Source organism: Cryptococcus neoformans, chromosome 8 (genome assembly GCF_000149385.1).
Source record: "Cryptococcus neoformans var. neoformans B-3501A chromosome 8, whole genome shotgun sequence".
NCBI lineage: Eukaryota > Fungi > Basidiomycota > Tremellomycetes > Tremellales > Cryptococcaceae > Cryptococcus > Cryptococcus deneoformans.
Window position 1 is genome coordinate 728,574 of NC_009184.1, and position 25,000 is coordinate 753,573.

Below are 25,000 nucleotides of genomic sequence, written 5' to 3' on the forward strand. Positions count from 1 at the left end.
GTTAATGATTGCTGACCGAGCATTTCAGCGAGGAATTTATCCGCTTCAAAAGCGTCAGCAGCAGCATTTTGTCTTGAGAGGGATTATCTGACCTCCATCGAGCTTGGCACCTTTTTTCATTCCCGGTGCCCTTGTTTTCCATCCTACTTCTTCATCTTCATCTTCGTCCTCATCCTCTTCCACTTTAGCAGCAGCCTCCAGACCACCAGGAAGGAAAGGAGCATACGACCCCTTCCCTCTGACAAAATTCTGCATAGAACCAGGGGCTCGGGTCGTAGATGAAGACAAAGTGGGATGGGCTGGGGGTTTAGGAGCAAGAGCTTCCCGCCAATGCGTGAATTCCCCATTAATACCTCGGAACGACGGAGTTACCGTGTGTGTCTGATGCAGAGGGGAAAGGGTCAATGGCGGTATAGGAAGGCTGATGGGTGGTTGCCTACCAATGACTGTCAATTGAATGCAACATTTATTGAATGAGATGCCAACGGGCTACTTACACTTGCCATTGCCCAAGTTCATGTCCTTGGAATTTGTGCACAGGAGATAAAACTTCATTTTCCAATAGTTCCAAGGCTTGCTCTCTGCTCAAAGGACCATCAATTCCTAATGATGTGGCAAGCTCGTCCGATGGTATCGCATCGACCGAAGTAGGATTGGCGGCAGTATTCAGGAGCTCTAGAAAGACCGAATCCTCGATATCGGTCGTCTGCTCCATTCTTTCTCCCCGGTCTTGATGGTTATACCAAAAAAAGTCGGAAGGATATGGATATAGCCTAAAAAATGAGGAAATGAAAGAGGAGATGGACCTTGGGATGGACAATGACGAACCACTCAAACGCTCATGTAGCAGCCTTGGAGGGGTTACGTAATAGGTATCTGTCACGAACAGTGAAGAACGTCAAGATGTTATGCCAAAGTCGATCTCACTTCTCTAAATATCTTCGTTGAAAACATACATCCATTTCGCCATGTCCTCAGACAATACTGTAGCGCCAAAAAGGAAGCTCAAGCCTGCTCGGAAGCAAGTGGCGTCGGATGAGGTGGACAAGAGTCAAGGTTACCAAGCGGGACGAGAATACAGTGGGTCACTTTGTGTTCGTCCGGGATTTTTTTGCTGACTTTTTTCAAGACATTTGGTATAACAAATGGGCAGGAGGTGACAGAGAGGACGCTTTAGCTAGGTGCATCTATCGTCAAACCACATTCATGCGAAGCTGAATGTCTACGATGATAGCAAAGTGCACTCTCAAACCCGATGTATCATCTCTCGAGATGCAGGCTACACAAGAGCAGATGCCACCGGCAACAAGTACTGCTGTTTGTTTTTTGCTCGTGGATGTTGTCCTTACGGGTGAGTACATTCCAATATGATCAGCTTCAGCTCAAACTGTAGCTCACCTTGACTGCAGATACGAATGCCAGTATCTCCACCGTTTACCATTACCGAGCCGTAAGTCGCCTGTGACACCATTCTTTGCAAGGATCTGAGCATCGTCTTCCTAGATCAGTTACCGGACAACTCTAGAGACTGTTTTGGACGGGAGAAGCACGCCGACTACCGAGATGACATGGGTGGTGTCGGATCTTTCAACCGTCAAAACCGAACATTGTACATTGGCAAAATCCAAGAAAGCCCGGATAAGAAGCAGATGACGGAAACTTTGTTGCGTCATTTCGGAGAATGGGGTAAGATTGTCAAATGTGAGTGTGTTTTGATCCTTAGGCCTCGCTTCAAATGCTAATAGCATTACGCAGATAATATCCTGTTTGGACGTGGTGTCGCGTTTGTGACATACGAGACTGATCACCAAGCGAGCTTTGCCAAGGAGGCTATGGCGAACCAAAGTATGGATGGTGACGAGATCTTGAACGTTCGGTAAGCTCGTTTCTGTTCCACAACTCGTGGACTTAACTCACATTTTGATACTTTTCCAGATGGGCTACTGAAGATCCCAATCCAGGAGAGAAGGTTGCCGAGGAAAAACGTATTGAAGAAATTGGACAAAAGGCCATCGCCGGCATGCTCGACGAAAATTTAGTCGAAGCTACTCAAGCTGTTCGAGCCCTTGAAGACGGTGACGTTGAGGATTTCTACCATATAGAAACATCAAAACCTGAAGAAGAGGAGGAGAACAGACCAGCAAAGAAAGGGAAAAGCGAAGGTGGATTTTTCAATGCGGACGCTCTGGACAACATCAAATTCTACGCTGAACTGGCGAAGAAACAGGCTGAAGAGGAGAAGGAAAAGGCTAGAAAAGTACCGGCAAAGCAAGTGGGGATGTCTTTGCTCGGAGGATACGGAAGCGGCGATGAGAGTGACTAAAATCTTTAGGGTCATGTTTGTTTTTGCATTCAATGTATGTCTTTTGTTCACTGTGAAGCCCTCGCTTATACGCTATTCAGGTATTAAGTTTCCCTTTGCCGTAGATGCATATAGTGTTATAAGACAGTATCTGAGTACTACTAAGCATCGTTAATAGGAGTGAACCCTTCCTCGATTCTTCTATGCCCTGTAGGCCTTGCAACCCCTGACCTACCTGACATTCGGCCATCAACCATCACCTTCAGTAAAGTATTCAGATGTCGAGCTACCTAAATCTAACTGGGTCATCCCGAGGCTCGAAATCTCTCGAGAGTGCGGAATCGAAGAAGGGCCATAATAACCCCTCTGATAACTTTTTTTGCAGCCTCCTGGACGAAGCAACGTTGTCATAAGCCTAGTCAAGTATTGCGGAGTATTGATCCATCTGTGACATCTGGTGCCCAAGCCTATGGGCTTTGGACCACTCCCAGCACTGATAGATTTTGGCTTCAACAACATACCAAACAGTAACAGTGGCAGTCCAGTCCAACCAACCCTGGAAGAATGGCCAATTACTCTAATATCCAGGCGTCTTTGTGGTTCCAGTTTGGTTGGCTCTGTTGTCAAACGCCTTGACGATTGCTGTATTGTTTAGGCAAAGCAAGGTAACCAAGATATCAGGGAACGCTGGAAAGCTACTGCGCTTGCTGTGTAGAATTGTATTTCGATTAGAGCCCTCGAAACTCATATTTGGACGACTGTATCCCGGCAAAATATCGATTAGAACATAATAATATAATCAAATTAAACATGAATTTTTTGTCCTCGTAACCATTAGTTACGCCATCCAGCATAATGATCTTTTCTCACACTTGGCAACCGAGTGTAAGGGCTTAGATGAGGCGTTGTAGTCTGGTAGGTTTCTGTTTAGGGACCACCAGGTTTGTTATAAGGATGACGATGATGGAAAGTAAAAAATAATGACAAGCGAAAGATTATTGCCAGGCACAATCGAGGCACCGAAAGGTCTGGCAAATAGATAAGTTGTCCCGACCGCTTCGAGTTGTGCGGTATTCCGCTCATGGTCTTGTTCGTTGTCACTTCAGCAACAGACCTTTTGCTTTCTCCTAAAAAGGATTTTTTGAGCTATACCATTAATATCTTACAGCTGGGCACGACGATTCAAAAATAGAAACATAGACAAGACAATGCCTCCGACACTTTTATCTTGCGGCTCAAATGCTGGTTCCCACCTCGCGATCAACCATCCCAATGACGTCTCTGTACTCACACCCACCGCGTACCATCCCTCGCTCCCACCAATCTCTCCGTCAACGAGAATCCTTCAAGTCGTCTCTGCTTCTGCGCATTCTCTTCTTCTGCTCTCGTCACCCAACCCAGTTGCTTTGAATAACGGGCAAGGCAAAGGGTGTAGAAATGTCTTGCTGGGCGCTGGGACGAATACTTTCGGACAATTAGGACCTCGGTGTGCGTTTTGGGATGATGTACGCCCCGGAGGGCAGTGGAAAATGCTTAATCTATGTCGGGAGTATGGTCTGGAAGCCTCATGGGAGCCTGTGAAAGTTGCTGCGACATGGACGACGAGTTTTGTGGTCTACCAACAAGTGCAAGAGGCGTCATCAGAGGGTGGAGCAAGTGAAGATCCCAAAGAAAACAAGATTCGTCAAGTTATCATATCATGCGGCTCAAACGACTTTGGAGAACTGGGTTCTTCGACACCTCTTACACTGTCTGGTACGCCATCACCTATACACGTTTCGCAGGCGTCGCAAAAGCCGACGCTGGTTGATGCGGGGCTCAAGCCTGGAGAGAGGGTGCAAATGATCAAAGGCGGACAAAGACATGTAGTGGTGGTTGTTGGGGGTTTAAAAGGTCAAAGAATTGTGGGATGGGGAGCATCAAGAAAGGGGGAACTGAGTGCCGCGACTTTATCCAGTGTAAACGCTGCTGGGCCGTCTAACAAGGCAAAAGGTAAAAGCAAAGCGAATCTCTACTCACCCACATCACCTCCGACACTCATCGATCTTCCCCTCCAGCCAGGTCAACATGTTATTGATATCGCTCTTGGAGCATCACATACCCTCGCCCTTCTTTCTGACGGCTCAGTCCTTGGTTGGGGCAGTAACCTCAAAGGTCAGATCACAGGCGTGCACGAGTTGGGAAACGTCAAGGCTATCGCAGCAACATGGGGAGGATCTTACTTCCTTACATCGGATGGTGTCTACTCGCAAGGTTCCAACACGCACTCGCAACTCCTCCGAGGTCAAGCAAGTTCAGAGAGAGGTAAAATCAATATACCAGGAGGTTGGCAGGCGAAGAAAATAGTGGCAGGGACGGAACATCTACTTGTACTGGCCCGGAAGGATGGACAGGAGGACGTGCTATTTTCGGGAGGATGGAATGAACATGGTAATCTGGCGATGGGAGATGAAAGGGACAGAGATGCGTTAGAGAGAGTTGAGCTGAAGGGTAAAGTGCTTGGGCTATGGGGTGGATGTGCGTCGACCTGGGTTTGGGTAGAGGCTTAGGCCTGGCATGGTAAGTTTCGCTCTGCATGCTGCAATCATACATGACTTATCTCTCGTTCTTTTTTAGCTTATACAACTGTCAACTTGTTCCGGGCGGCCTCATTACTGTATTGAAGCCGTGAAGATCTTTTGAAGCGATGCGCTCGGGCACCATCTCCGGGCGGGCCTGGTATCTGAATGGGACAAAAGCCGGATCGCAACATCAAAATGTCTCATCATAAACACCTTTTTTGTTCACCAGTTCCCATTTTTAGAGGTTGTTTCGTGCCCGACACATCTATAATAACAAGTTTCGCCAGCTCGTTGTGAAATATGAAAACCACCCTTACCCCGTCCCGTGATGGAGACCCGGGATATGACCGAGCGCTTTTTGTCGGAATCGCAAAGTCCGATCAACACACTTTTCTGCAGTGACGTGCCGGCCAACGCTATGTATACAGAACACACCACATGCCTCATCCTCAGTAACGGGAACTTCAGTCCTCTTTTCAAACTCTGTTCTCTTCATTTCTTGCCATTCGACTTCGTTAAGCGAGAGATAGCATTGCTGGAAGCTTACACGAATTATTTGTGTTCCAACGAAACAGACACCTTTGTATTGTGAGTCCGCCAGGTACCGCATGGCTCGTCGTGTACTGACCATGAGGATAACTGCCAGACGCCCCATCTAGCCTACAAACGAGAGAAAGAAAGAAAGCTTCTTTCGTCTCTTTCCCCGACCTCATCTCGTGTCGTTCTCTTGGCAAACCCTTGTGACGGAAAGCGGTCAATATTTAATACCATATAGCGTCTCGCCGCTCATCAGATTCTTTCTTTTGCTTTGGTTATTATCATCAAGCATAAGTCCTACAGCATGTCCACACAGGTCGTCCCCCAAGCACCAGCTCAAGTACCTATACCTTTTACGCCTCCCCAGGACCCCTCACCCAAAGCCAGAGAATACTCTGAAGGCTCAATGTACGACGAGTTAAATCCGGAGGACCTCAAGGCCTGGCATGGCCGTTATGCAGCATACAAACAATGGCGACACGAAATTCCCACCAAGAACGTCAAACTGTTCGGCCATACAAGCGGGAGTCGTTCGACACAGAGTTTTGGGCTCCAAGTGGGAGTTGGAAGTGCCGATTGGAATTGGCGGAGAGGATATCAACTGAGCGATACGGGGACAGTGCCGACTACGATTATGGAGGGGCGATGGGAACAAGAGCTGGAGAAAAATGTCCAGGCTCCAGTGGCTTCTGCCGTACCGTCTCAGCCAAACGTTCACATCGTTAAATCCAAACCATCTTTTGCCCCGCCCGCACATACTCAACCGCCCAATACTACAAAACCTCCTCCTAATCTCAGCCGCCAGCCATCTATCCATCAACCCACCCAACCTATCCTAGCTCAACCTATATCGCAATCCTCTCAGGTCAAACAGCCTCCTACAGCATCCCGCTACCCCGTACCTGCCCAGCCAAGCAAGAGAGTTTCCCCACCTCCAGGCACTTTGCTCGTGCCATATCCGACCCATTCAGCTACGCATGCAGAACGAGAATCTTATCTCGCTAGCGTGATTAATCTACCGGTCGAGATGCTTATTGAGACGCAAGATGGTGTGGCGACGTCCAAGAAGGTAGATACACACATCTCAAGGAGCCGATCGGGGGATAGAGCAAAGGGGAGGAACGCCTCAAATACGTTTGCGGGTTCGAACACAACTTTGACTAGTACTGATGAGAAAGCAACGGAAGTGAGGGCTTTGGGAAGTGGTGGGAGTTCAAGGAATAGGTTGGGCAGAAGTGTGACAGATGTGGTCAAGGCGAAAAGTTCGTCGAGCATTAGAATGGAATCCAGACATGTAAGAGTTGAGTTAATGATAATTGAATTGGTGCTGAACGTTGGACTAGTCGGTAGATAGAAGCCTTGGGAGCGCTGGAAGTAGATTGGAGAGGAGCATAACTGATGGCGCCAAAACCAAGAGCTCAACAAGTCAAAAGCCACCGAGAGAACATCACTATCAGGTGGGCATACTACTTCAACTCTCGCACCTATACGCACCTATACTGACATTTCCTTGTAGGCCTCAGACCATCTCCCCGTACCGTGTATAGCGTCTCCCGAACCTCACCCCACAGAAACCACCATCAACCGAGCTGCCCGACTCCCCTTGCCCCCTTCATACGCCTCTACTGGACATCAACGTACTGCAACGGCTGGGAGTACTGTTGGAAATGTTCGTAGCCGAGAAACCACCATCATCCCTCAATACCAGCCAAATTCATCTGAAGCGATTATCTCCCAAGCAGCAAGAGAGCCTCTTCCTCCTTCCACTATTGCGGAAACAATCAAGCTTCCCAACTCCGTCAAAACAGCCGCAAGCGGGTCGGCAGCGCTGCCCTTACCAGTTCCAACGGAAGTTACGATAATCCAAGCTGGTACGGCACCATTGCCAGCAAGCACTATCCATGCCCACACATCATATACGGCGCCCATTCAGCTGCCATCCCAAGTACCTCTTCTTCCGAGCATGAAGCCACATACGGATTTACCTTATTTTGCATCACCTCTCCCCAGCCCTGGTCCCTTGCTTGACCTTACACTGACCCACCGACAACAAATGCCACTTCCTCGACCGGCATTGACTCCCCGACCTTCCAATGATGCCTTGGATGTGAATTTGAGGTATGTGAAGAGTAAGAGGGGTGAAGGAAGTTTGATGACGAAGTTTGAAAGCGCTACTGGTCCTGACAATGGTATCGTGAGTCTCTGTTTCATATATTCTTCCTGCACTCAGAAATATGGTATATTAATAGTTCTACCCTAGAAAGCGATGGGGATGCCAAAGGTGGAGATCTTCGAGATTAAAATGAAGGCTCCTTCAAAGAAAGAAGCAATTATCGCTCCTCAACCTTCTATTACTCGTCAAATATCTCAACACTCAGTTGGTACCCGTTCAGAACAAGCGTCCGTCCCACTCTCAACTGCTCCTCCACCAAATATTCCTACGGCTCATCAAGCGCCAAGCCATACTAGCCAGGCCCATCCAATGACTCTTGATGTACATGCAGCCCTGACGAGTCATCAACGTCAACCATCTACGCGTGATCTTCGTCGTCAACCAGTTGACTTACAACCTCCTGTGTCGACTTTACAATATCTCAACGTTCCAGGATCATTACGCTCTTGCCATGGTAACGGTAGCGGTAGTGGTAAAGACCACAGCATGGGTAGTGCAAACGGAAGTCCCAATCCCACATTCATCTTCTCCCCCCAGGCCAATTCACAGCATTCAGGAACATACCATTCAAATGAAGACCAAGTGTCGTTCGAAGTACCCCAAGGTTCGAGACGCAGACTGAGAGTGACGCTGAAGTGGTTGAAGGATGGAAGTCGGAAGGAGAGTAGTACGAACGATGGAACAAGCCAGAGGGAGGGAAGTGTACGGTCTGAGAAACCGCCTGCTGTACCGCCAAAGGAGTTGCCTAGGCAAAAAGGAAGTTATAAAAGTAAAGTTTCGAGGCAAACGAGCCATAGAGATGGTGTGTACCAAGTAATATTTCCGGTAAGGGAGGTGAAGTTGCTCATCACCATCTAGGTCAGGCTTCGCAAGCGGAGCACCCCATCCCAGCCGATCGACTTCCAAGCCCCAATCTCCCTCCCATTAATATGGACTTCCCATTCGAACATCAGACAGAAAGAGAAAATCAACCTATGCATGAAAACCGGAAGCAGTATCTCAACCCTACCAACCCGGCTTTTAATCCCATCCTTAATCCTTACTATGCCGGTGCACCTCTCCCACCGTATAATCCAACTCAAGTGTATAACGTACGGATGCCATTTGCGTACCCGCTGCCGCAACCCCCGGGAATGTGGGGTTGCAGACCTTTGGATCACGGTCAAAGCTCGGAAAAAAATCCGAAGCAAAGTTCGGAGTTACCAGGAAAAGAAAGTGTGGATCCGCCGTCTGAGAAAATGAGCTTAATGATGGCTGATGGTGGTATGCCTTCAATAAGAGGACTTGGGATGAGACTGGGAACGGGAGTGGGAGCGGCAGCGGTCGGCGCTTATCCTCAACCACAAGGTCAGAGAGAACAGTACTCTTGGCAGCAACGATCCAATGTCTTCCAATGTATGTTCAACCGCGATCCATATCAGCCTAACCACCATCGAAACGTCAATCATGAAGATGAAGAACTTCCTTCCGAAGATATCCATGCCTGGCGCCACAAAATTCCTTCAGACCTAGGTCAAGCACACACAGCAGCACCGACCAATCGTCCTAGCGCTAACCTTCGACCGGCTATTGCAAATACATTTGGTCCCGGGACAGCGTACGACTTTGTACCTCCGGGGAGAGCTCCAAACACGTGGTGGAAGAGATTGAGGCCCAGAAGACAAATTGACGTGCAGTCAACAAAAAACAAACCAAGGCTCCCCGACCTCGCACGCCTCTCTCCATCTCATAATATCCAGCAAAACCTGCCCCGAACTCATGGCGATATTCCACCCCAAAATGCTCCTTATGTGCGAGATCGCTTCCGGGAAAAGGAGGAGAAGCGGAGACAGCGGGCGGCAAAGCGTCATAAGAGGCAAAGACGGATGACAGAACAAACAAAGAGTGCTGGCTTGAGTAGCGAAGCATTGGCGAGGACGGATGCGAGGGATTGGCCGAAGGGTATGGGGAATGATCAGTTGCGAGGGAGGTCGAGGACGATGATAAAGGATTGGGTGACAAAGGTCAGGGGAAGTGGGAAGATTCAGGTGAGCTGTAGAGATATCGGTCTAAAACATTATCAGTTGCTCAAGCTCTTTTGATTTAGCCTCCACCAAAATCCGGTCCGGCTACAGAGTACGTCCCTTGGCGTAATCGCCTCATTATAAAAGACCCCGGAGTGGCACGTCTTCATCGTCAGTCCAGCCAAGCTAGGCGTGCGGACGGGTCCCCGCAGCAACAGAGGATGCAAAGCAGTAGTAACGTGCCGCTAAACGCATTAAAAATGGGACTGTCTTTAGGTGGGAGAAATCAAAATGTCCAGAATGGTCAGGAGAATGGCCAACGTATGAGGAAGTAAGCAAACATCCGAGTGTGTTCCTGAGTTGCAATGGCAGAGCCTCTCTCTTCTGTGCTTGACGAAAGGGTGGAGGCCGTGTAATTTGGCACGAGAGATCTTAATGGATGTGCTATAGATGCTTATGGGAGTTGGCCAGCAGTTAACGTATGCATACGAAATCACAATGTACGCGACGGAAGCACTTAATAAAGATTTGGCGGTTTTTTTTTAATTTTTTTTTTTCGCAAACGGAGGACCCATTGCCCCTTCAAAAAATAATATCATGCTGAGTGTTTGTCAACAAACCATTATTAGGAGATACATCTTTGTTCATTCTTCACATCACCTAATTTCTTTAATCGCAGGCCGATATACATCTTTCTGGACGCCCAGAACACCTCTCTAAACCAACTGTCAAAATGGTTGCCGCCGCTCCCTCCAACAAGGAGCCTTTGCCCGACATGATGACCTCCATCCGACTTGACCAGTCTGGCAGGGTCGAGATCATCGACCAGCTCCTTCTTCCGTGAGTGTCGCAGCAAGTGTTGGGATAAAGATGGTTCTAAAACGTATTTTTATAGTCACTCTGTAGTGTGGATGCCCGTCTCTACTCCTGAAGAAGCATTCGACGCTATCAAGACCATGCGAATCCGAGGTGCTCCCGCTATCGCCTCTCTCGCCGCTCTTACTCTCCGATCTTATCTCAGCTCCTCTTCATCTCCAGTCTCTTCGTCCAGCTCCTCCTCCGACGTAATCTCATGGGTCGGCCAAACTATTGACTACCTCCAGTCATCCCGTCCTACTGCCGTCAACCTCGGTGAAGCTATGGACCGTATCCGAGCCGCTTTGAAGGATTCGGAAGCTCAGAACCAAACAGCAGGCGACATCATCCAGCGAGTGAAGAAGATCTGTGGAGATGTTCACGATGAGGATTTGGAGAGGAACATGAAGATGGGCCGGTTGGGTGCTGAGTGGTTGTGGAAGAAGAGGGGCGGTGGCAAGAAAGGCTTGAAAGTTATGACAGTGTGTAACACTGGAAGTTTGGCCACGTCTGTGAGTCCATCTTTGTCTTTCGGTCTGGAAAATCTGACGTTGTATAGGGTTACGGTACCGCTATTGGCGTCATTACCGCTCTCTTCCAAGAAGACCATCTTGACACTGCTTATTACGCCCAAACTACACCTTACCACCAGGGCTCTAGATTGACTTCTCTCGAGTTGACCACTCTCCAAATCCCTGCGTGCATGATCTGTACGCATATATTCCGTGTATCCCTTTTTTAACTGCTAATGTATACTATAGGCGACACCATGCTTGGTTCTCTTTTCCAGCACGAAGACATTGACGGTGTCATTGTTGGTGCCGACCGAGTGGTCAAGAATGGTGACACCGCCAACAAGATTGGTACCTACCAAGCCGCCGTCCTTGCGCAGAGGCACAACGTTCCTTTTATGGTTGTCGCCCCCGTGACCACCATCGATCTCTCACTCCCCACCGGTGCCGAGTATGTTTCTCTTTTATTTACCTCTGTGCTTTCTCTGTCTGACTTCTGTTTTAGAATCCACATCGAACACCGCCCAGCTGCCGAGGCCACCCAAGTACGAGGTCTCGACACCGAAACTGGCAAGCTTTCTGTCGTTCGAATTACCCCTGAAGGTGTTGGAGAGGGTGACAAGCCTTGGCAGAGGGTTTACAACCCCAGTTTCGACGTTACCCCCGCTGAGCTTATCAGTGAGTTTCCCCTCTACTTGTCAAGCATTCAAGTTAAAATGGAACGCTAACGCTGTCTCTTTTAGGCGCTGTTGTGACTGAAAAAGGTGTTGCTGAGAGGAAGGAGGGCGAAAAGAGCATTGACGTTGCTTCCATCTGTTAGAAAACCATACCATATCTTGGGCTCGTCTGTTTTTGTTGTTAAATCATGCATTATATAGTTTACAAACTTATTACACATCGTTGACAGCTCCCATCAAAATAATTAATAATTATCTCTAATTATTTCCTGCTCTTCTATTCTCCTACAGGACTTAATAGATGGATATATTCTCTCGGAGGTTTGGTAGGTAGAGGTGGTGGCGGCCCTGCTGGCAGATTCGCATTACTTTCCCCTCTGCTGCCGCTCGCGTCGCCATTGTCATTGCCACTTCCATTCCCACCGGCATATCCACTGACATGCCCCTCATCACTGTTTCCCGTACGTGTCACCCTTGCCTTCCCAGCTTTCACCAAAGGATCCCTCAAATTCGGACTATCGGGTGGCGTCGACATGGTTGCAGCCGTGACGTTGGAAAACGGTCGACCAGTGGGTGTTGATGTGGGAGGTACAGAGGATGAGGAAGTAGGTAACACAAAGGGTTTGGAGCCTGGATCGAAGTTTGACCTTGAACGAGACGGCAATGTGCACTGGGAGTTAGTTGAGCCAATAGGATTGGAAGACATGTTCTTCCGTACGGCAGATTGAGCGAGCTCGTACCTCTCGCGCATGAGTGCTTTCTCCTCTTCCGCAGAAAGATGGCTGGCGCCCGCACCGTTTCCCCCGTTGATCGACGAGGATGTATAAGCTTCAAAAGGCGGGGGTGGTACATCATCTTCACTTGATCCAGAAGCGAAAGCAGAAGCAGATCCTGCCCTTCTCTCGGCAGCTTTCGCCACACGATCTTCAGCTTCATAATACCGGCGCATTTGTTCTTTCTCGTCTACTATATCCGCATGTGCTGTCGTCGGTACAGAGGAAAGCGTAGAATGCCTTGAAGGCGTATGAGACGCACCATTCCCGCTCCCACTAGCACCTGTGGCAGCAGCGGCAACCCGATCTTGCGCTTCATAATATCGACGCATCTGCTCCTTTTCGTCCATCACGCCCACAGGGGTAGAGACTGAACGTGTTGCAGGCGCTGGTACCGAGCTCGGCCTATTTTCGCTCCCACTGGCACTTGCTGCTGCTGCAGCCACTCGACCTTGAGCTTCATAATATCTCCTCATCTGTTCCTTCTCATTCAATGTACTAGGCACCCCAGACACTATTCCAGGCACTCTACCACCACCACTGGCGCTGTTGCTATTACTGCCACTGCCGCTAGCACTGCCACTGGCAGCAGCCACCTTTTCCTGCGCCTCATAGTATCTCCTCATTTGCTCTTTTTCATCGATAGCCCCTATCGCTGCAATAGAATTTCCAGCACCTTCGTTCCGTGCCAAGCCAGATCCCGATGACCCAGCTTGTCCGTCAACCCCACCCTCCCCGTTCTGTTTCTGCGCAGCCGCTCTTGCTACCCGATCTTGAGCCTCGTAGTATCTTTTCATCTGCTCCTTCTCGCTCAAACTTGATGCTATACCTGCAGCAGGAAGCGATGTTGACGAAGCCGGTGAAGAGGTAGAAGTAACAAAGGGCGGAGGGGAAGTTGGAGAGTGAATGGGGCCTGCATCAACAGCTTGTCTCTTTGAAGGCGTACTTGGCGCTGCCGAACTCGAACCAACTACTTTCGAAGTCGCTTCCTCATATCTCCTCCTCTGCGCTTCTTTCTCTTGTCCAATGGTGAGATAGACTTTGTCAAACGCGGAGGGTGATGAAGGAGGCGCAGGGGAAGATGACTGAGGTGTAGAGATGCTTGTGATTGCGTGTTCGGATGGGCGGGAAGTGTAGGCTGATATGGGACGGATCGGTGCGACGTACTCTCCTTGCGCGGGAGGCCTTGGCGGGGCATATTCTGGTGGAGGTATGTCATCCAACTCCTCATCACCTACTCCACCCTCGGCACTACTCTTTATCAGCATCCCTGGACTTCCGCCTCCAGGTCCTAATCCAATACGATCCAAAGACGCTCCCGACGCTTTCTGCACTTCAGTTGCCCGTGCACGAGCGTTATCATATAATTCCTGTTGGCGGCGTTTTTCCTGCTCGGCAGAGAGGTAGGTGTAGGATGACGAAGATGTACGAGCAGGAGGACGCGAGGATGAGGGGTTTGTCGGTGTAGGAGGTGTTTTCTGAGTAAGCTATCGAAGGTCAGCAATTCCTGATTTTTTTTTTTCAGGTACGAGGGATAAACAGTACATCACTATTGGTCCGATTATGCACCGACATTATTGATGTCTGCAAACCCAGATCCCACCTCCCAAATGTGGCAGCCGTCCCACTCGAGTATCTACTGCAATCATCCGCTCCATGACCAGCTTCACTCATTGCATGCCTTTCGGGCATTAGCGACTCTACAGGCCACTTGGGCTCCGTACTTCTCGGTCTAGCCGGGTGGGGGTCGGGGAAGGCAACGACATCAGTTCGTCGTTGGATAGAAGGCATAGTGTGGAATGGCCGCTGGGAGTTACTGCCACCAACCCCAGCGCCAAGTTCATGAGTCGCCGTGGTGGCTGTCGTGGTCGTATCGGTAGTTACAGATGTCAATGAAGACTGGCGACGATGGTTTCGCGGGGTGAAACCTTGGATCATGGACTGTTGGTTCGGTCGGATATACGATGAAGGGGGTATACCGTTTGTACGGGGCTGCGATTGAATGGATGATGTACGGGGTGGAAGGGGTTTCTCAGCGCCCGGTATATCAGGACACAAAGGTTCGTAATGACCGATATCTCTACAATGAATGATCAGATTCCAAGGTCTCGAAAATGACATGAATGCACCTACTTGACAGCCCGCTGAGCATGATCCCTGGAGAACAGCCCAATAACAGAGCGTATCCCTCGCATCTCGACCTTTTCCGCCACACCCTCCATAATAGCTTTCACCTCCAAATCATATTCCACCTCCAAAGTCTTTGCACCCTTAACAGTCACTAGCACATTCCCAACCTCCATCTCTATCGTCGCAGACTTTACTCCCCCTGATACAATATTCTCGTTTAGAGGAGCTCTCACAGTTTGTATAGGCCGAGCTTTGGTGACCGGCGCAGTAGATATCTTGTGCTTCTTCGACTTGCTAGACGGGCCTGGGGGGAGAGGGATATATGTGATGACCTCTGAGAGCGTATATTCAAACCCTCGCAAAGTGAACGGCTTCGGTCTTGACGATTTGAGCGAGGTAGATATCCGGACCTTGTCACCAGCACTAAATGCTGTACACGGTCTTGAAACCGTCAACTCCATCTGATCATTTGCAACTTTGATTGTCCTCTTTTCTGGAATATTATATATCGGCCATGCCGAGTGTAAATCATGCTTGAAAATTTGGATAGGTTCTGTCACCTTGATAATCGGCGCCGACTCCTTCTTGAAGACTCCTCCTTTCTGACGATAGCAAAGCGCCGCCACGAGCTCATATCTCACCCCAGCACCTTTAGGCAAATCAATACTTGGTGGCAGGCTTAGCGGTAATGGAAGGATGAATTTGAAGTCAGCCGTCTGGACCGTATCCCACTCTTTGCCGTCTTTCGGTTGCCATAACGTCTGGATGGATCCGACGAGCTCCCACGTCTCTTCAGTCGCTTGGGTGGGGAATCCAGGAGGCAGAGATTCGAATTTACGAAGCTCGACCCGGACCCATCTGGCTTTCACTGGAATTGATCCTATACGGACTTCGAGGGTACCTTGTACGCTGGGCGTTTCTCGCTGCCGCGACAGGTCGGCAGGAATGCCGGGAAAGCCTTGGACGAAGGGGAGATGGGGAGGTGCACGTAAAGAGAGTCGGGCCGGGTGGGACATTACTGATTAAGCATATGGGTGGCAATTTGAGCTAGATAAGGATGTACGTACAACAGTAGTACTTGTCATGAGAGATGCAAAGTAAGTGTAAGATGGCAGTGTTGATGCGAAAAGTCCCCCGCGACTTCTGCCCGAAGAAGCGAGTTAGGAACATGATGGGAAAGCTGGAAGCGCGCGAGACTTGATTAAGACGTGGAACACAGAAGATCTCCTTCGTTCTTGACGACGACGGGCGACTCACTCACCAGATGATACATATATACAGCAGTACATTTACCAGTCCCATGCTATCGCTACATACCTACGTAGTCGGCGCGGCTATTAACCACCAGCAATCCTATGCCGAACTTCCAGATATTTCAAAGGTCAATTAGAGGGATCCAAGTCTCCTGACCCTTCTCGGGATCAGTCACCAGTCACATTTTGAGAATCAACTTTCATATTCTCTCTTCTACTTCATTCTCCTGGTATCTTTCCAAAGATCCCACTCTGGCTCATTACAAACTTCGCTGGATTCAGAACCTCATAAGTTCCCCTTTGGACTAACAACCGTGGTTGAAAATATTCAAAGCAGCATCAGGAGCTTTCCGTTCGTTCTCTCCAAGGATAGTAGCGCCGCTACACCATTGACATAATTAATCTCGAATACTGATACTACTGCATAAAACCATCGAAGACATAGTCACTTATTACAGGAGTCTGGCAGAAAGAAAAATATATCATACACCCCTCGCTCTTCAGCTATTGTCACAACGTATTTAGAGCCAGATCGCCTCGAATGCAATACCTCCAATGGTGCCCATTACCACCAGGCTCACACCAGCTTCTCCCCAAGCACCACCTTTACTCTTCCCAGCTGCATTGCTTGCTGTGGCCGTTGCAAAGGCTGATGCAGAACTGCTACTAGCGATTGCACTCTGCCCGCCGGAATCAATTTCCTCAGTCGGAGTAGCCATATCGACTGATACTGTGCCCAATGCACTCCAACTAGACATAACCGTTTCCAACTCAGTTTCGGTAACATCGCTGTAGATGTTGTATGTCTCTGAAGCTAAAGTGATGCTTGTAGGCCCGGGCTCAGCAGCGGTCTCAATGGCGGTTATTTGGATATTGGTAGGAACTGGAATCTCTACCGAACGAGTTGTATCACCTTCGACCACCTCAGAATACGCGACTGAGGTGGTAGGAACAGATAGCATGGTACTATCGGTAGCGTAACCGGATAAAGCAGGGGCAGCAAGTGTAATATCGATATCAACTGGGACTGGGTCGTCTTCATCTTCTGCACCTTCTTGTCGTCGGTCATAAGGGATTGCCCTTCGTCTCGCCGCACGACGACGGGTGGTATCGATGGCAGGAGGGGAATTGAATGTACTGGCGGTGGTAAGTGAGGATGAAATGTCTTCAGGGGTAGCCGTAGAAGAGGAGACTACAACAGATGGAGTAGCGTCAGAGGAACTGGAGTCCGAGCTAGAGGAGATTGCAGCTGAAGGAGCAGCCTCCAAGGGACTGGTATCTGCGCTAGAGGTGACCGTAGTTGAAGCAGAAGTCTCAGAGGGACTGATATCTGCGCTAGAGGTGACCGTAGCTGAAGAAGCAGCCTCGGAGGGACTGATACCTGCGCTGGAGCTGACTACAGACGCAGATGAAGAGAAAGAAGAAGAAGCTGCTGAGGCAACAGAGGAATTAGCTTGTCCGTTTGCTGAAGGTTTCGCACCGCTCCAAGTGATGGAAGTAGTTGCACCCTTGGTGTCCTGGCCAAGTTTGGCAAGCGTAGAATCTTGAGGAAGGGTAAGTCGGACATAAGGGATGTGCTGGTTGGGGAAGGGAATGTTGTATTCTTGAACGCATCGGTAGAACTGGCAAAAAGTTATTTTCATCTATTCTGGGGCAATGATGGGGATGTTGTGACTTACCTTGGGGTAGTCTACAACTGTTTTGAAGGAAAGGATCGAAAAAGTAATCTTTCCCGTAGTCAAACAGGGCATAGCAAATGACCCCTTCGTCCATCGCTGATAAGAAGCCACCGCCACATCAACCTTCCCAATCTGTCCAGTTTTCTCGACGGACCCAAGTGAGTTGGCAAGAAAGGTGACACTGGAATAGAGCTCTGTGGCTTGAGGTATGAGCTGCTCGAAAAGCTTTTGAACCGCAAACACCTGGTCACCTATCTTGCTGGCGGTCGCTGCATCACCTTGATAATCACTAAGCCAGTTTCTTGTAAAGATCCCCTGGAGGGAATCGACGAATTGGGGACCTTTTACAACAATGGAAGCGATGGTTTTTTGGAGGTTAGGGAGCTTGGCTTCGAGGGAGTTGAGGATGTTGGGTAACCTCTGAGCGACTTTGAGACTTTTGGCGAGCTCGTCGAGACTTTTGCCTCCGGATGTTATGAAGTTAACAACAATGGTCTCGATTTGGAGGTCATTGAGATTCTCAAAGAAGCTGACAGTGGAAGAAATGAGGTCGGAGAGGTCTTTTGCGTCTTGAACTGTCCCTTTAGCCAGATCATAGACCTCACCAACCTGCTTGGAAATGTCAAGGGTGGACTCGACTAATAAAGGGGATTAGTGTGTGCCAATTTGGGCAGCACTGACTGGATCTCTCACCTTGCTTTTTGAATTCGGTCAATGTGTTGCTGGCACAAACGTTTGCATCCGGACAGAAATCGTTTACAATCTTCGTTGAGGCAGCTTGGATGGAGGTCGTCATGTCGGCGATCGACTTTGTATTGGCGGATAAACTCGAGAAGCTGTTGGCGACGCCGTCAAGACTAGTGGACCATGGAGTGAAAGTAGCCTTGACCTGGTCGAGGATCAGGGCTTCAGAGTCTTTGAGGTAATTTTGGAAGAAACCTTCGATAGTGGTAGGCTGACATCCGGCAGGGGTAAAACAAGGTGCAAGGGCAAGGGCAAAAGCAGAGTATCGATCAAGATCTGGGGAAAGTCAGTAAGCATGCAAAGGCAACGTGCAGGAAGGCATATTCATGACTAACCGAGTTCAGCCGCTTTGAAGACCCTCACGTTGCCATTGGTGACAAGAGCACCAGTGCCTTGAGTTAGACCCTGTTTGTTATCTTGGACATTCAAGCCAGCGTCGATGGCGCAGGCGTAGAACTTGGTAGTTTTGGCTAGGATGGCTCCGGTACTTTCGCTGACGCTCTTGGATTTCGCGACTGCTTTGAAGGTATCTGTATCGATCATCGCCCAAGCCTGAAGTATTCCATCAGCTCAGTCCTATCTTCCAGACTTGTCGGTGGATCGTAGATATGTTGAGGAGGATAGAGACCTCAGACTCACATCTGGGATACATCTGCAAACGGCCGTACTCTTCTTTACCAAATCCGGTAGCCCCGGGATCGTTTTTGTCGCGAACTTACAGATGTCCACCGATGTCAATACGATATCCAGTCCGACTGGAGTACGAACTTGCTGCGCTTCAGTACCGGGGATACAGATCGAGACACCAAAAGCCTTTTTCTTCGTTTTACACGAATTGATTCGGAATAACGTGATAGTACCATATCGCACTCTGGCGGTGGGAATCTTGATGGTGGCTCTACATGCCGCAACTGTTCCTAGTTGGTCACAGAGTTTCTGGACAACGTCAGATGCCGAACTGGCGTTGGCGATGGGAAAGGAGAAGACGACGTAAAGGAGAACGAGGGGAAGGCAAGTTGTCTTGAAAACTTTCATCCTAGTAAAAAGCGCAACCTTCTCGTCTTGATTATCGAACCGAAGGATATTAGATGGATGAGAAAAAACTAAATATCCGCAAGAGGGTTCGACAATGTTAAATACCTCTCATCCTCATTCTCTCCCTGGATCAAGCATAGCCTTGCACTTCTGTTGTTCGCATTCTTGCCCTGCTTCTGATAAGCAATACAGACCGCGACGCTACTTTTCGACAGGGACTGTAGCCAGTGGAAGGAGGAGGGGTGCGAACGCAATTTGAGATGCTGCTCGTTATTCGCTTCCACACTGGTCGAGCTGAACCAAGTTGTGTGGGACAATTTCCATTCCCCTGGACATGAGCTGTAGGAGCATAAAGGAAATGGAACACCTCTGTCTACTAATCAAAGAGGACGCAGGCTGTGTTTTGGCTGTGTTCTGGCTGTGGATACGGAGGATGCCTATATGGGAGTGTGACTATGGTCCCATATACATGATGCCAAGGCATTGACGTTGTAAGCAGGTGATTGATTTATAATCAATTGAATTATTGTTCGCTCACGAAATCTCCACATATACGAAGACTTAATCCCTTTTCCTCAAGGATCTACTTGAAAGCATCGCCGTCAATGAAAAAGCGATGAAATGTGAGAGGAGGGATGGTGCAGTGTGTTCCACGCCCCAAGCAAATGAATGATACGCAATACATACCTCATCACCTGCCCGTTCTTTGTAGGGAACGGTAATTTACAGGTGGCGATTTGTATGACTAAAGATGATCACCTTAGCACTTATAATATGTATACTTTCAGTCAGCAATCCGAGTCATACTAGCAACGAATCAAGAGGCAAGAGGCAAAATCGCGTGAGCAGACTATAAACAAGCGGCAGGTGGCAAGTATCGACGGACATTGGTCGGTCCCCGACGAGGCACGAAATTCCGACGAGGTAAACCGGTTGTTGAGAGAACAGTAACCGACGGTCGAGGTCTCGGTGCTATAATTGAAGGTACTACTACATACGTAGTATAGTGAGGGTAGTCGATTCTTCGAGATGCGTCCGGATTTTGTCCGAACGGTCAATATCAGGCTCACCTTTGGGATCAGGATCGGGACGTGCAAAATGCGATCCCATCGAGCGTCCCGACGTCCCAACAAACAGCATTTGACGAACAGCATGCATCTTCTCTTGTCCGTCATTTTGCTAGTCTTCTACAAAATCTTCCTCTACCAATTTTGGATCCAATGCAACCCTCCCAGCCTGCACAATCTTCCCCTTCGAAGCGTCGCCACTCTTCGGCTCAGTTATCTCAGACTCAGGCCGGAGCATCTGCGACTGTTCCGCTCCAACCGACCACCAACGCCTCCAAACGTTCAAAGAAGAATCCTGCGGTATCAACCGGTCACGGGACAGATGGAACTCCACCAGCGGAAGAGAATTGGTGGGCTGATCGAAAAACTGACTGGGAAAATGACTGCGGAGGGGAAGACCAACAGCCGAGTTTTGCTTATTTCAAAGATTGGATTCCCACTGGGATCAGCTATATGTCTGGTGCCGTGGGGGGCTATACTTTGAAGAGAGGAGCGAAGGAGTTCTAAAGGTTCTTGTACGGGAAAAAGGGGCCGACCAAGCATTCTGTCAAGAGCATTGAAAACAAGGTGAGTTGCCCTTGGATAGTCTATAACGAAGCTCCATCTCTATCCATCCCACATGCTCAACGAATCAATATTCATATAGTATATCTCTGTGAGAAAGGGCTGGAAAACTGCCTATAACCTTACTCAGCAAACTGGAGCTGGAGACGGAGGTATCATCACAATTCATACACCGACAGGCAATGTGGGTATTCCCTATGCTAAACTCGGTGGTAAGTTTACTCGCAGAAGCCAAATCATATTTCAACCATGACATGAAGGCCGACAATTATCTGTAGATCACCGAGAAAACTACTTTCCCGATTACAACTTCTGGAACGAGATCTTCCAAAGTCGACAAGGTGCATGGCCTGAGTTTAGGAGGAGTACCGAAAACGACAGCAATTTCTCTCTAAACCGCATGAGGGAGCACATCTCACGTCCTCATAAAGAAACGACCTCTGACAGCGCACCTCTGGAAGAGCCTCGCCCCGTGGATGAAGGGACCAGCGAAGATCTTGAAATACAACGTCAATCAAGAAGTATCCATGGCGATAATGATAATGATGATCTTCAGGAAGAAGGGAATTCTTGTCATAAGGAAGATGGAGAGGATCTAAGTACACAACATCATCTGCTTGAGAAATCAATCAGAAGCCGACTCAGCCACCGTAAATGCGTCCTGTTCACTTGCTTTTTATGTCTGCTAACATTTCTATAGCCCGCCGACCTCATGGAGCTCCTACCTCGTAGACGAGCGAGGACAGCCGCAAAATGCTGGAGGAGGACTTGAATTTACGTCGAGAGACAGCGCAGTGCCGCATAAATAAAGAAATGAGGGAAATAGCGCGAACGGAGAAGGAGGACGATCGTTGGGAAAGGGAGGCCATGTATTTCGAAATCAAAATGACCTTTGCCAGTCTAAGAAAGCGTACTATGAGCGAAAAATACAAATTGAGGAAGCGGAAGCCGCTGCAAGGATAGCATCTCAAATGAAGATCTATCTCCTTGCAAGAAGCGTTTTCTGTGCTTCGAAGAACTCGGGCAGCCAACGACGGCAAATGATATCTCGTATCTTCGTGCATGCATGTCTCATCTTCGGCAGTTCACATTTCAAATGTATTAACGTCAAAAGCAGGATCTCTACGAACTTCATCTCTGGCCATTTCCGCAATGATTTCATTCCTCCTGTTATTTGCTGGTTCCCCACCAGTTCCCGTGACTGTTCCAAGAATACTCATCATCTCCCTCCACTTCAGTCACAGTCAGCGAGTCCTTCCAAGTCTCAAACAGAAGGTTATGAAGCCGAACCAGGCATATCTAAATCTTTCCAGATGATCGACCACAACGACCATTTTATAATCATATCCCTCTTTGTAACTGCGCATCGTATGCGCCTTTTTCCGCCCAACTGATGGTGCTTGGTGCAATACAATCTCACTTCCATCGATGAAGCCGATACATGACGGTATTCCATATTGTGCGTACAATTCACGGGCAAAGACAGCGCGTCCTGCCTCAGTGGGCCAAGAAACGTACTGCCTCAAAGAGGATACGATCGTTATTAGTGACCGTCAGTATAATGAGATACATTTCCATCTGTCATCCGAGCAAGAATATCCCCTGTATATGAACTTCAAAAATAACGATTGAAGGCTATCTTCTACTTACGGGACAGGTTAAAACGATTCTCCACGGTACTCTCTCTCCCGCCTCCTGGCATTCTGTAGATGCATGTCGGTAGGGGGCAAGATATAACTACGCGTAACAGCGCAAGCTGTCATCGCCGGTTTGTTGCGGCCTATCATCATCGACCCAGCATTGCCATGTCCATCCTTTGAAGGTTGCTCCATTCACGTTCTTTCTACCAGGCAGCCAGCCTCCTTTCTTTGAAGCTGAAATGCCATGTCCAACTCCTCATCACTGAAAACAGCTCTTAAGCTGAGATCTCAATCACTGGAGAAATTTTCCTTCTCAATAAACCGAAAACCTACACATTGATCTATGTTGGTCTGTGAGTTGTAGGCCCAGTAGCCTGTGGCGTCGCTGTAATCATCTGTTTCTTTGACGATAGATGACACTGATACCATCGTTATCTCCCAGTCCTAGCCCTACTCGCAATTATATCCCTCACTCTCCTCTTTCTCTGGTGGCGATACCAATGGCCAACAGGCTTTTTTTTCAAAAAGCATCGGTGCGCAAAATGCAACGCCACAGTGGCATCAGATGACTCTACTGTCGTTAAAATCCAGCCGGGGGTTTGGGGGAGGGTGAGGTGGGAGCATGAAGACGGAACGGTTACATGTCTGAAGTCTGGTGGGCAAGCTTGAGCTGGAACTGCGAGAGGATGGGATTGGGTGGTAAGACTTGCGGCATCTTTGTGTCTGAGGCTTCACAACAAGTAAAAAATAATACCTCTGGATGACTAAAAAGAGATCCACTAGTCAACACAAGCAATAATTAATGAGTGACAGATCCAACGCGGCATCGACCGATGACAGTAGACGATGACTTGCCGGGACTGGCTTCTTCTGTCCGCCGCCGTCCTATTCCTGCTATGCTCACATTCGCGCTAACGCCATCATTAATCCTCATCACCTGATGGTGCAGCAGATGCCCTCATCGTTGTTGCCATCATCACATTCACAATCCTTCCATCCTCATGGTTTTCGGTAATAGGTTAGGTTTTCTGTCGTTCTGGTGTCTCTCACCGCGCGCCTTGCGAACATGGGCAATGTCACAAGCCCACCTTGGCAGATGAGTTAGAAGATGTCATGATCCGGATCAGGACGACTTGGCGGGATAAAAAGGAAAGTTTACTATCATAGGAAATGCGCCAATAAAAAGGGCTATTCGCGGGAGAAGAGGGTTGATAATGCCCTACTACGCTTGTATGCATGCTGTACCTGGGCCTACTGTGCATCCGATGGCACTGAAGTGAGAAGTGCCCCTAAGAGGGCGTGGATATGTCCTTTCACTCATCATGAAACAAAGCTTGCTGATGCCGAGTGAATAACGCCGTCACACCCTCTACATGTCCCTCTGCGTTCCGTCACTATGTAATCATTACACCCCTTGTCGATGTAAGGTTGCTATCAAAAGAAGGTGCCCACCAAAGGAGGGCGCACAAGTCATTGTCAAAGGATTCTTGTTTGGTATGCAGATGGTACACAGATTGCACAGGGGGGTTTCGCACATAAAGACAGCAGTAGCCAAATCTCGGTGATACATGGAAGGCTGTGAGCACACATATCTTGCGAACATGTCAGACGTCTCGACAGCCATCACGACCATAACCAGCAGCACTGGTACCGATGATATATCGGATGACTTTGGCAAGAAGTGGGTCTGTGAGTAGTATCTGATAACTTTCGTTCTAACCGATTGGCTTACGTTGACATTTTTTGAAGGGTTGATGGTAGCGGCCGTCATCTTTATCATTGTCTTCGGGCTTGTGTTCGCCATTTGTCGCAAGTACCACAAGCGCGGACGTATGACTGTTTGGGGAAGAAACTCTCATTGTAGAAACTGCGGAGAAAAGATGGCAGGAGAGGCGGGCACTGCCCAGAACCTGGAAAAACTTTGGTGCTGGAAAGTGAAGACATACTACTGCGACGTTTGCGTTAGAAATGAAAGGAAGAACGGCATTGTTTGAGACATAATATGCTGAGCGCCTGCGGCTGGTTCTTCCGAGAGTGCGACAAACTGGCCGGAGAAGTGGTGGTGTAGAATGTGAATAACTTATAGTTGTTGCCTTCGTTCTGTTACTCTTGAATACTCGATTTATTCTCATGTGTATCATCGTTATAGAAGATAAGCAACGAAGCAACGGCACAATTGCAGGCAACCGACATCAAGCAGATGAGATGGGACGGCCGGATTAATATATAGGCCGAAGACAAGTGCGAAGTCCGATCCGACAGTATCCCGGAAGAGTAAGGGGACAAGGGTCCCGGGCTGAGATGCTTAAACCAAGTTTGACGGGACCAAAAATTACAGAAGAAGGAGAAAGAAAAGATCAAGGCTCAGAAAAACTGGGTTTTTAATGTTCCCCAGTCCCCTGAGGATGCCGATCTTCTTAGCCGGTTCAAGCCTTCGGGCATTCACAGCAGGCATCTTCAAATCTAAATACTACATCCCTCGTCGCCTGTGGGTT

At 48.8% G+C, this 25,000-nt stretch overlaps 9 protein-coding genes across 9 annotated transcripts in view; 6 read left to right on the forward strand and 3 right to left on the reverse strand.

Annotated features, from left to right (window-relative positions):
* The window catches only part of CNBH2570 (hypothetical protein), a gene marked incomplete at both ends in the record, with an annotated part of 4,874 nt that extends 4,159 nt beyond the window's left edge, over window positions 1–715 (reverse strand). Inside the window, 3 exons of the mRNA XM_768712.1 lie at window positions 1–43; window positions 93–436; window positions 498–715. The exon at window positions 1–43 is cut by the window's left edge and continues 154 nt beyond it. Coding sequence (XP_773805.1) covers window positions 1–43; window positions 93–436; window positions 498–715 — 605 coding nt within the window. The remainder of the gene's footprint in view (window positions 44–92; window positions 437–497) is intronic.
* Window positions 716–968: 253 nt separating this feature from the next.
* On the forward strand, window positions 969–2,323 carry CNBH2580 (hypothetical protein; the record flags this gene model as incomplete). Its single annotated transcript, XM_768713.1, has 7 exons — window positions 969–1,080; window positions 1,130–1,181; window positions 1,235–1,351; window positions 1,410–1,450; window positions 1,504–1,701; window positions 1,756–1,876; window positions 1,936–2,323. The coding sequence occupies 7 exons, from the start codon at window positions 969–971 to the stop codon at window positions 2,321–2,323; spliced, it is 1,029 nt and encodes a 342-aa protein (XP_773806.1).
* A 1,508-nt stretch (window positions 2,324–3,831) lies between these two features.
* Window positions 3,832–4,851, forward strand: CNBH2590 (hypothetical protein; the record flags this gene model as incomplete). Its single annotated transcript, XM_768714.1, has 1 exon — window positions 3,832–4,851. One exon carries the CDS (start codon window positions 3,832–3,834, stop codon window positions 4,849–4,851), a length of 1,020 nt encoding a protein of 339 aa, XP_773807.1.
* A 1,576-nt stretch (window positions 4,852–6,427) lies between these two features.
* On the forward strand, window positions 6,428–9,911 carry CNBH2600 (hypothetical protein; the record flags this gene model as incomplete). Its single annotated transcript, XM_768715.1, has 7 exons — window positions 6,428–6,694; window positions 6,744–6,857; window positions 6,917–7,594; window positions 7,661–7,781; window positions 7,905–8,375; window positions 8,432–9,600; window positions 9,660–9,911. 7 exons carry the CDS (start codon window positions 6,428–6,430, stop codon window positions 9,909–9,911), a joined length of 3,072 nt encoding a protein of 1,023 aa, XP_773808.1.
* Window positions 9,912–10,309: 398 nt separating this feature from the next.
* CNBH2610 (hypothetical protein) lies at window positions 10,310–11,763 on the forward strand (the record flags this gene model as incomplete). The annotated part of the gene is made up of 6 exons (XM_768716.1): window positions 10,310–10,416; window positions 10,472–10,943; window positions 10,991–11,141; window positions 11,193–11,394; window positions 11,449–11,621; window positions 11,687–11,763. The coding sequence occupies 6 exons, from the start codon at window positions 10,310–10,312 to the stop codon at window positions 11,761–11,763; spliced, it is 1,182 nt and encodes a 393-aa protein (XP_773809.1).
* A 134-nt stretch (window positions 11,764–11,897) lies between these two features.
* CNBH2620 (hypothetical protein) lies at window positions 11,898–15,539 on the reverse strand (the record flags this gene model as incomplete). The annotated part of the gene is made up of 3 exons (XM_768717.1): window positions 11,898–13,880; window positions 13,939–14,473; window positions 14,527–15,539. 3 exons carry the CDS (start codon window positions 15,537–15,539, stop codon window positions 11,898–11,900), a joined length of 3,531 nt encoding a protein of 1,176 aa, XP_773810.1.
* A 758-nt stretch (window positions 15,540–16,297) lies between these two features.
* On the reverse strand, window positions 16,298–19,234 carry CNBH2630 (hypothetical protein; the record flags this gene model as incomplete). Its single annotated transcript, XM_768718.1, has 5 exons — window positions 16,298–17,398; window positions 17,456–18,093; window positions 18,149–18,475; window positions 18,535–18,729; window positions 18,919–19,234. The coding sequence occupies 5 exons, from the start codon at window positions 19,232–19,234 to the stop codon at window positions 16,298–16,300; spliced, it is 2,577 nt and encodes an 858-aa protein (XP_773811.1).
* A 1,220-nt stretch (window positions 19,235–20,454) lies between these two features.
* CNBH2640 (hypothetical protein) lies at window positions 20,455–21,565 on the forward strand (the record flags this gene model as incomplete). The annotated part of the gene is made up of 4 exons (XM_768719.1): window positions 20,455–20,766; window positions 20,842–20,868; window positions 20,948–21,077; window positions 21,144–21,565. The coding sequence occupies 4 exons, from the start codon at window positions 20,455–20,457 to the stop codon at window positions 21,563–21,565; spliced, it is 891 nt and encodes a 296-aa protein (XP_773812.1).
* Window positions 21,566–24,106: 2,541 nt separating this feature from the next.
* Window positions 24,107–24,499, forward strand: CNBH2650 (hypothetical protein; the record flags this gene model as incomplete). The annotated part of the gene is made up of 2 exons (XM_768720.1): window positions 24,107–24,194; window positions 24,255–24,499. The coding sequence occupies 2 exons, from the start codon at window positions 24,107–24,109 to the stop codon at window positions 24,497–24,499; spliced, it is 333 nt and encodes a 110-aa protein (XP_773813.1).
* Window positions 24,500–25,000: the final 501 nt, after the last annotated feature.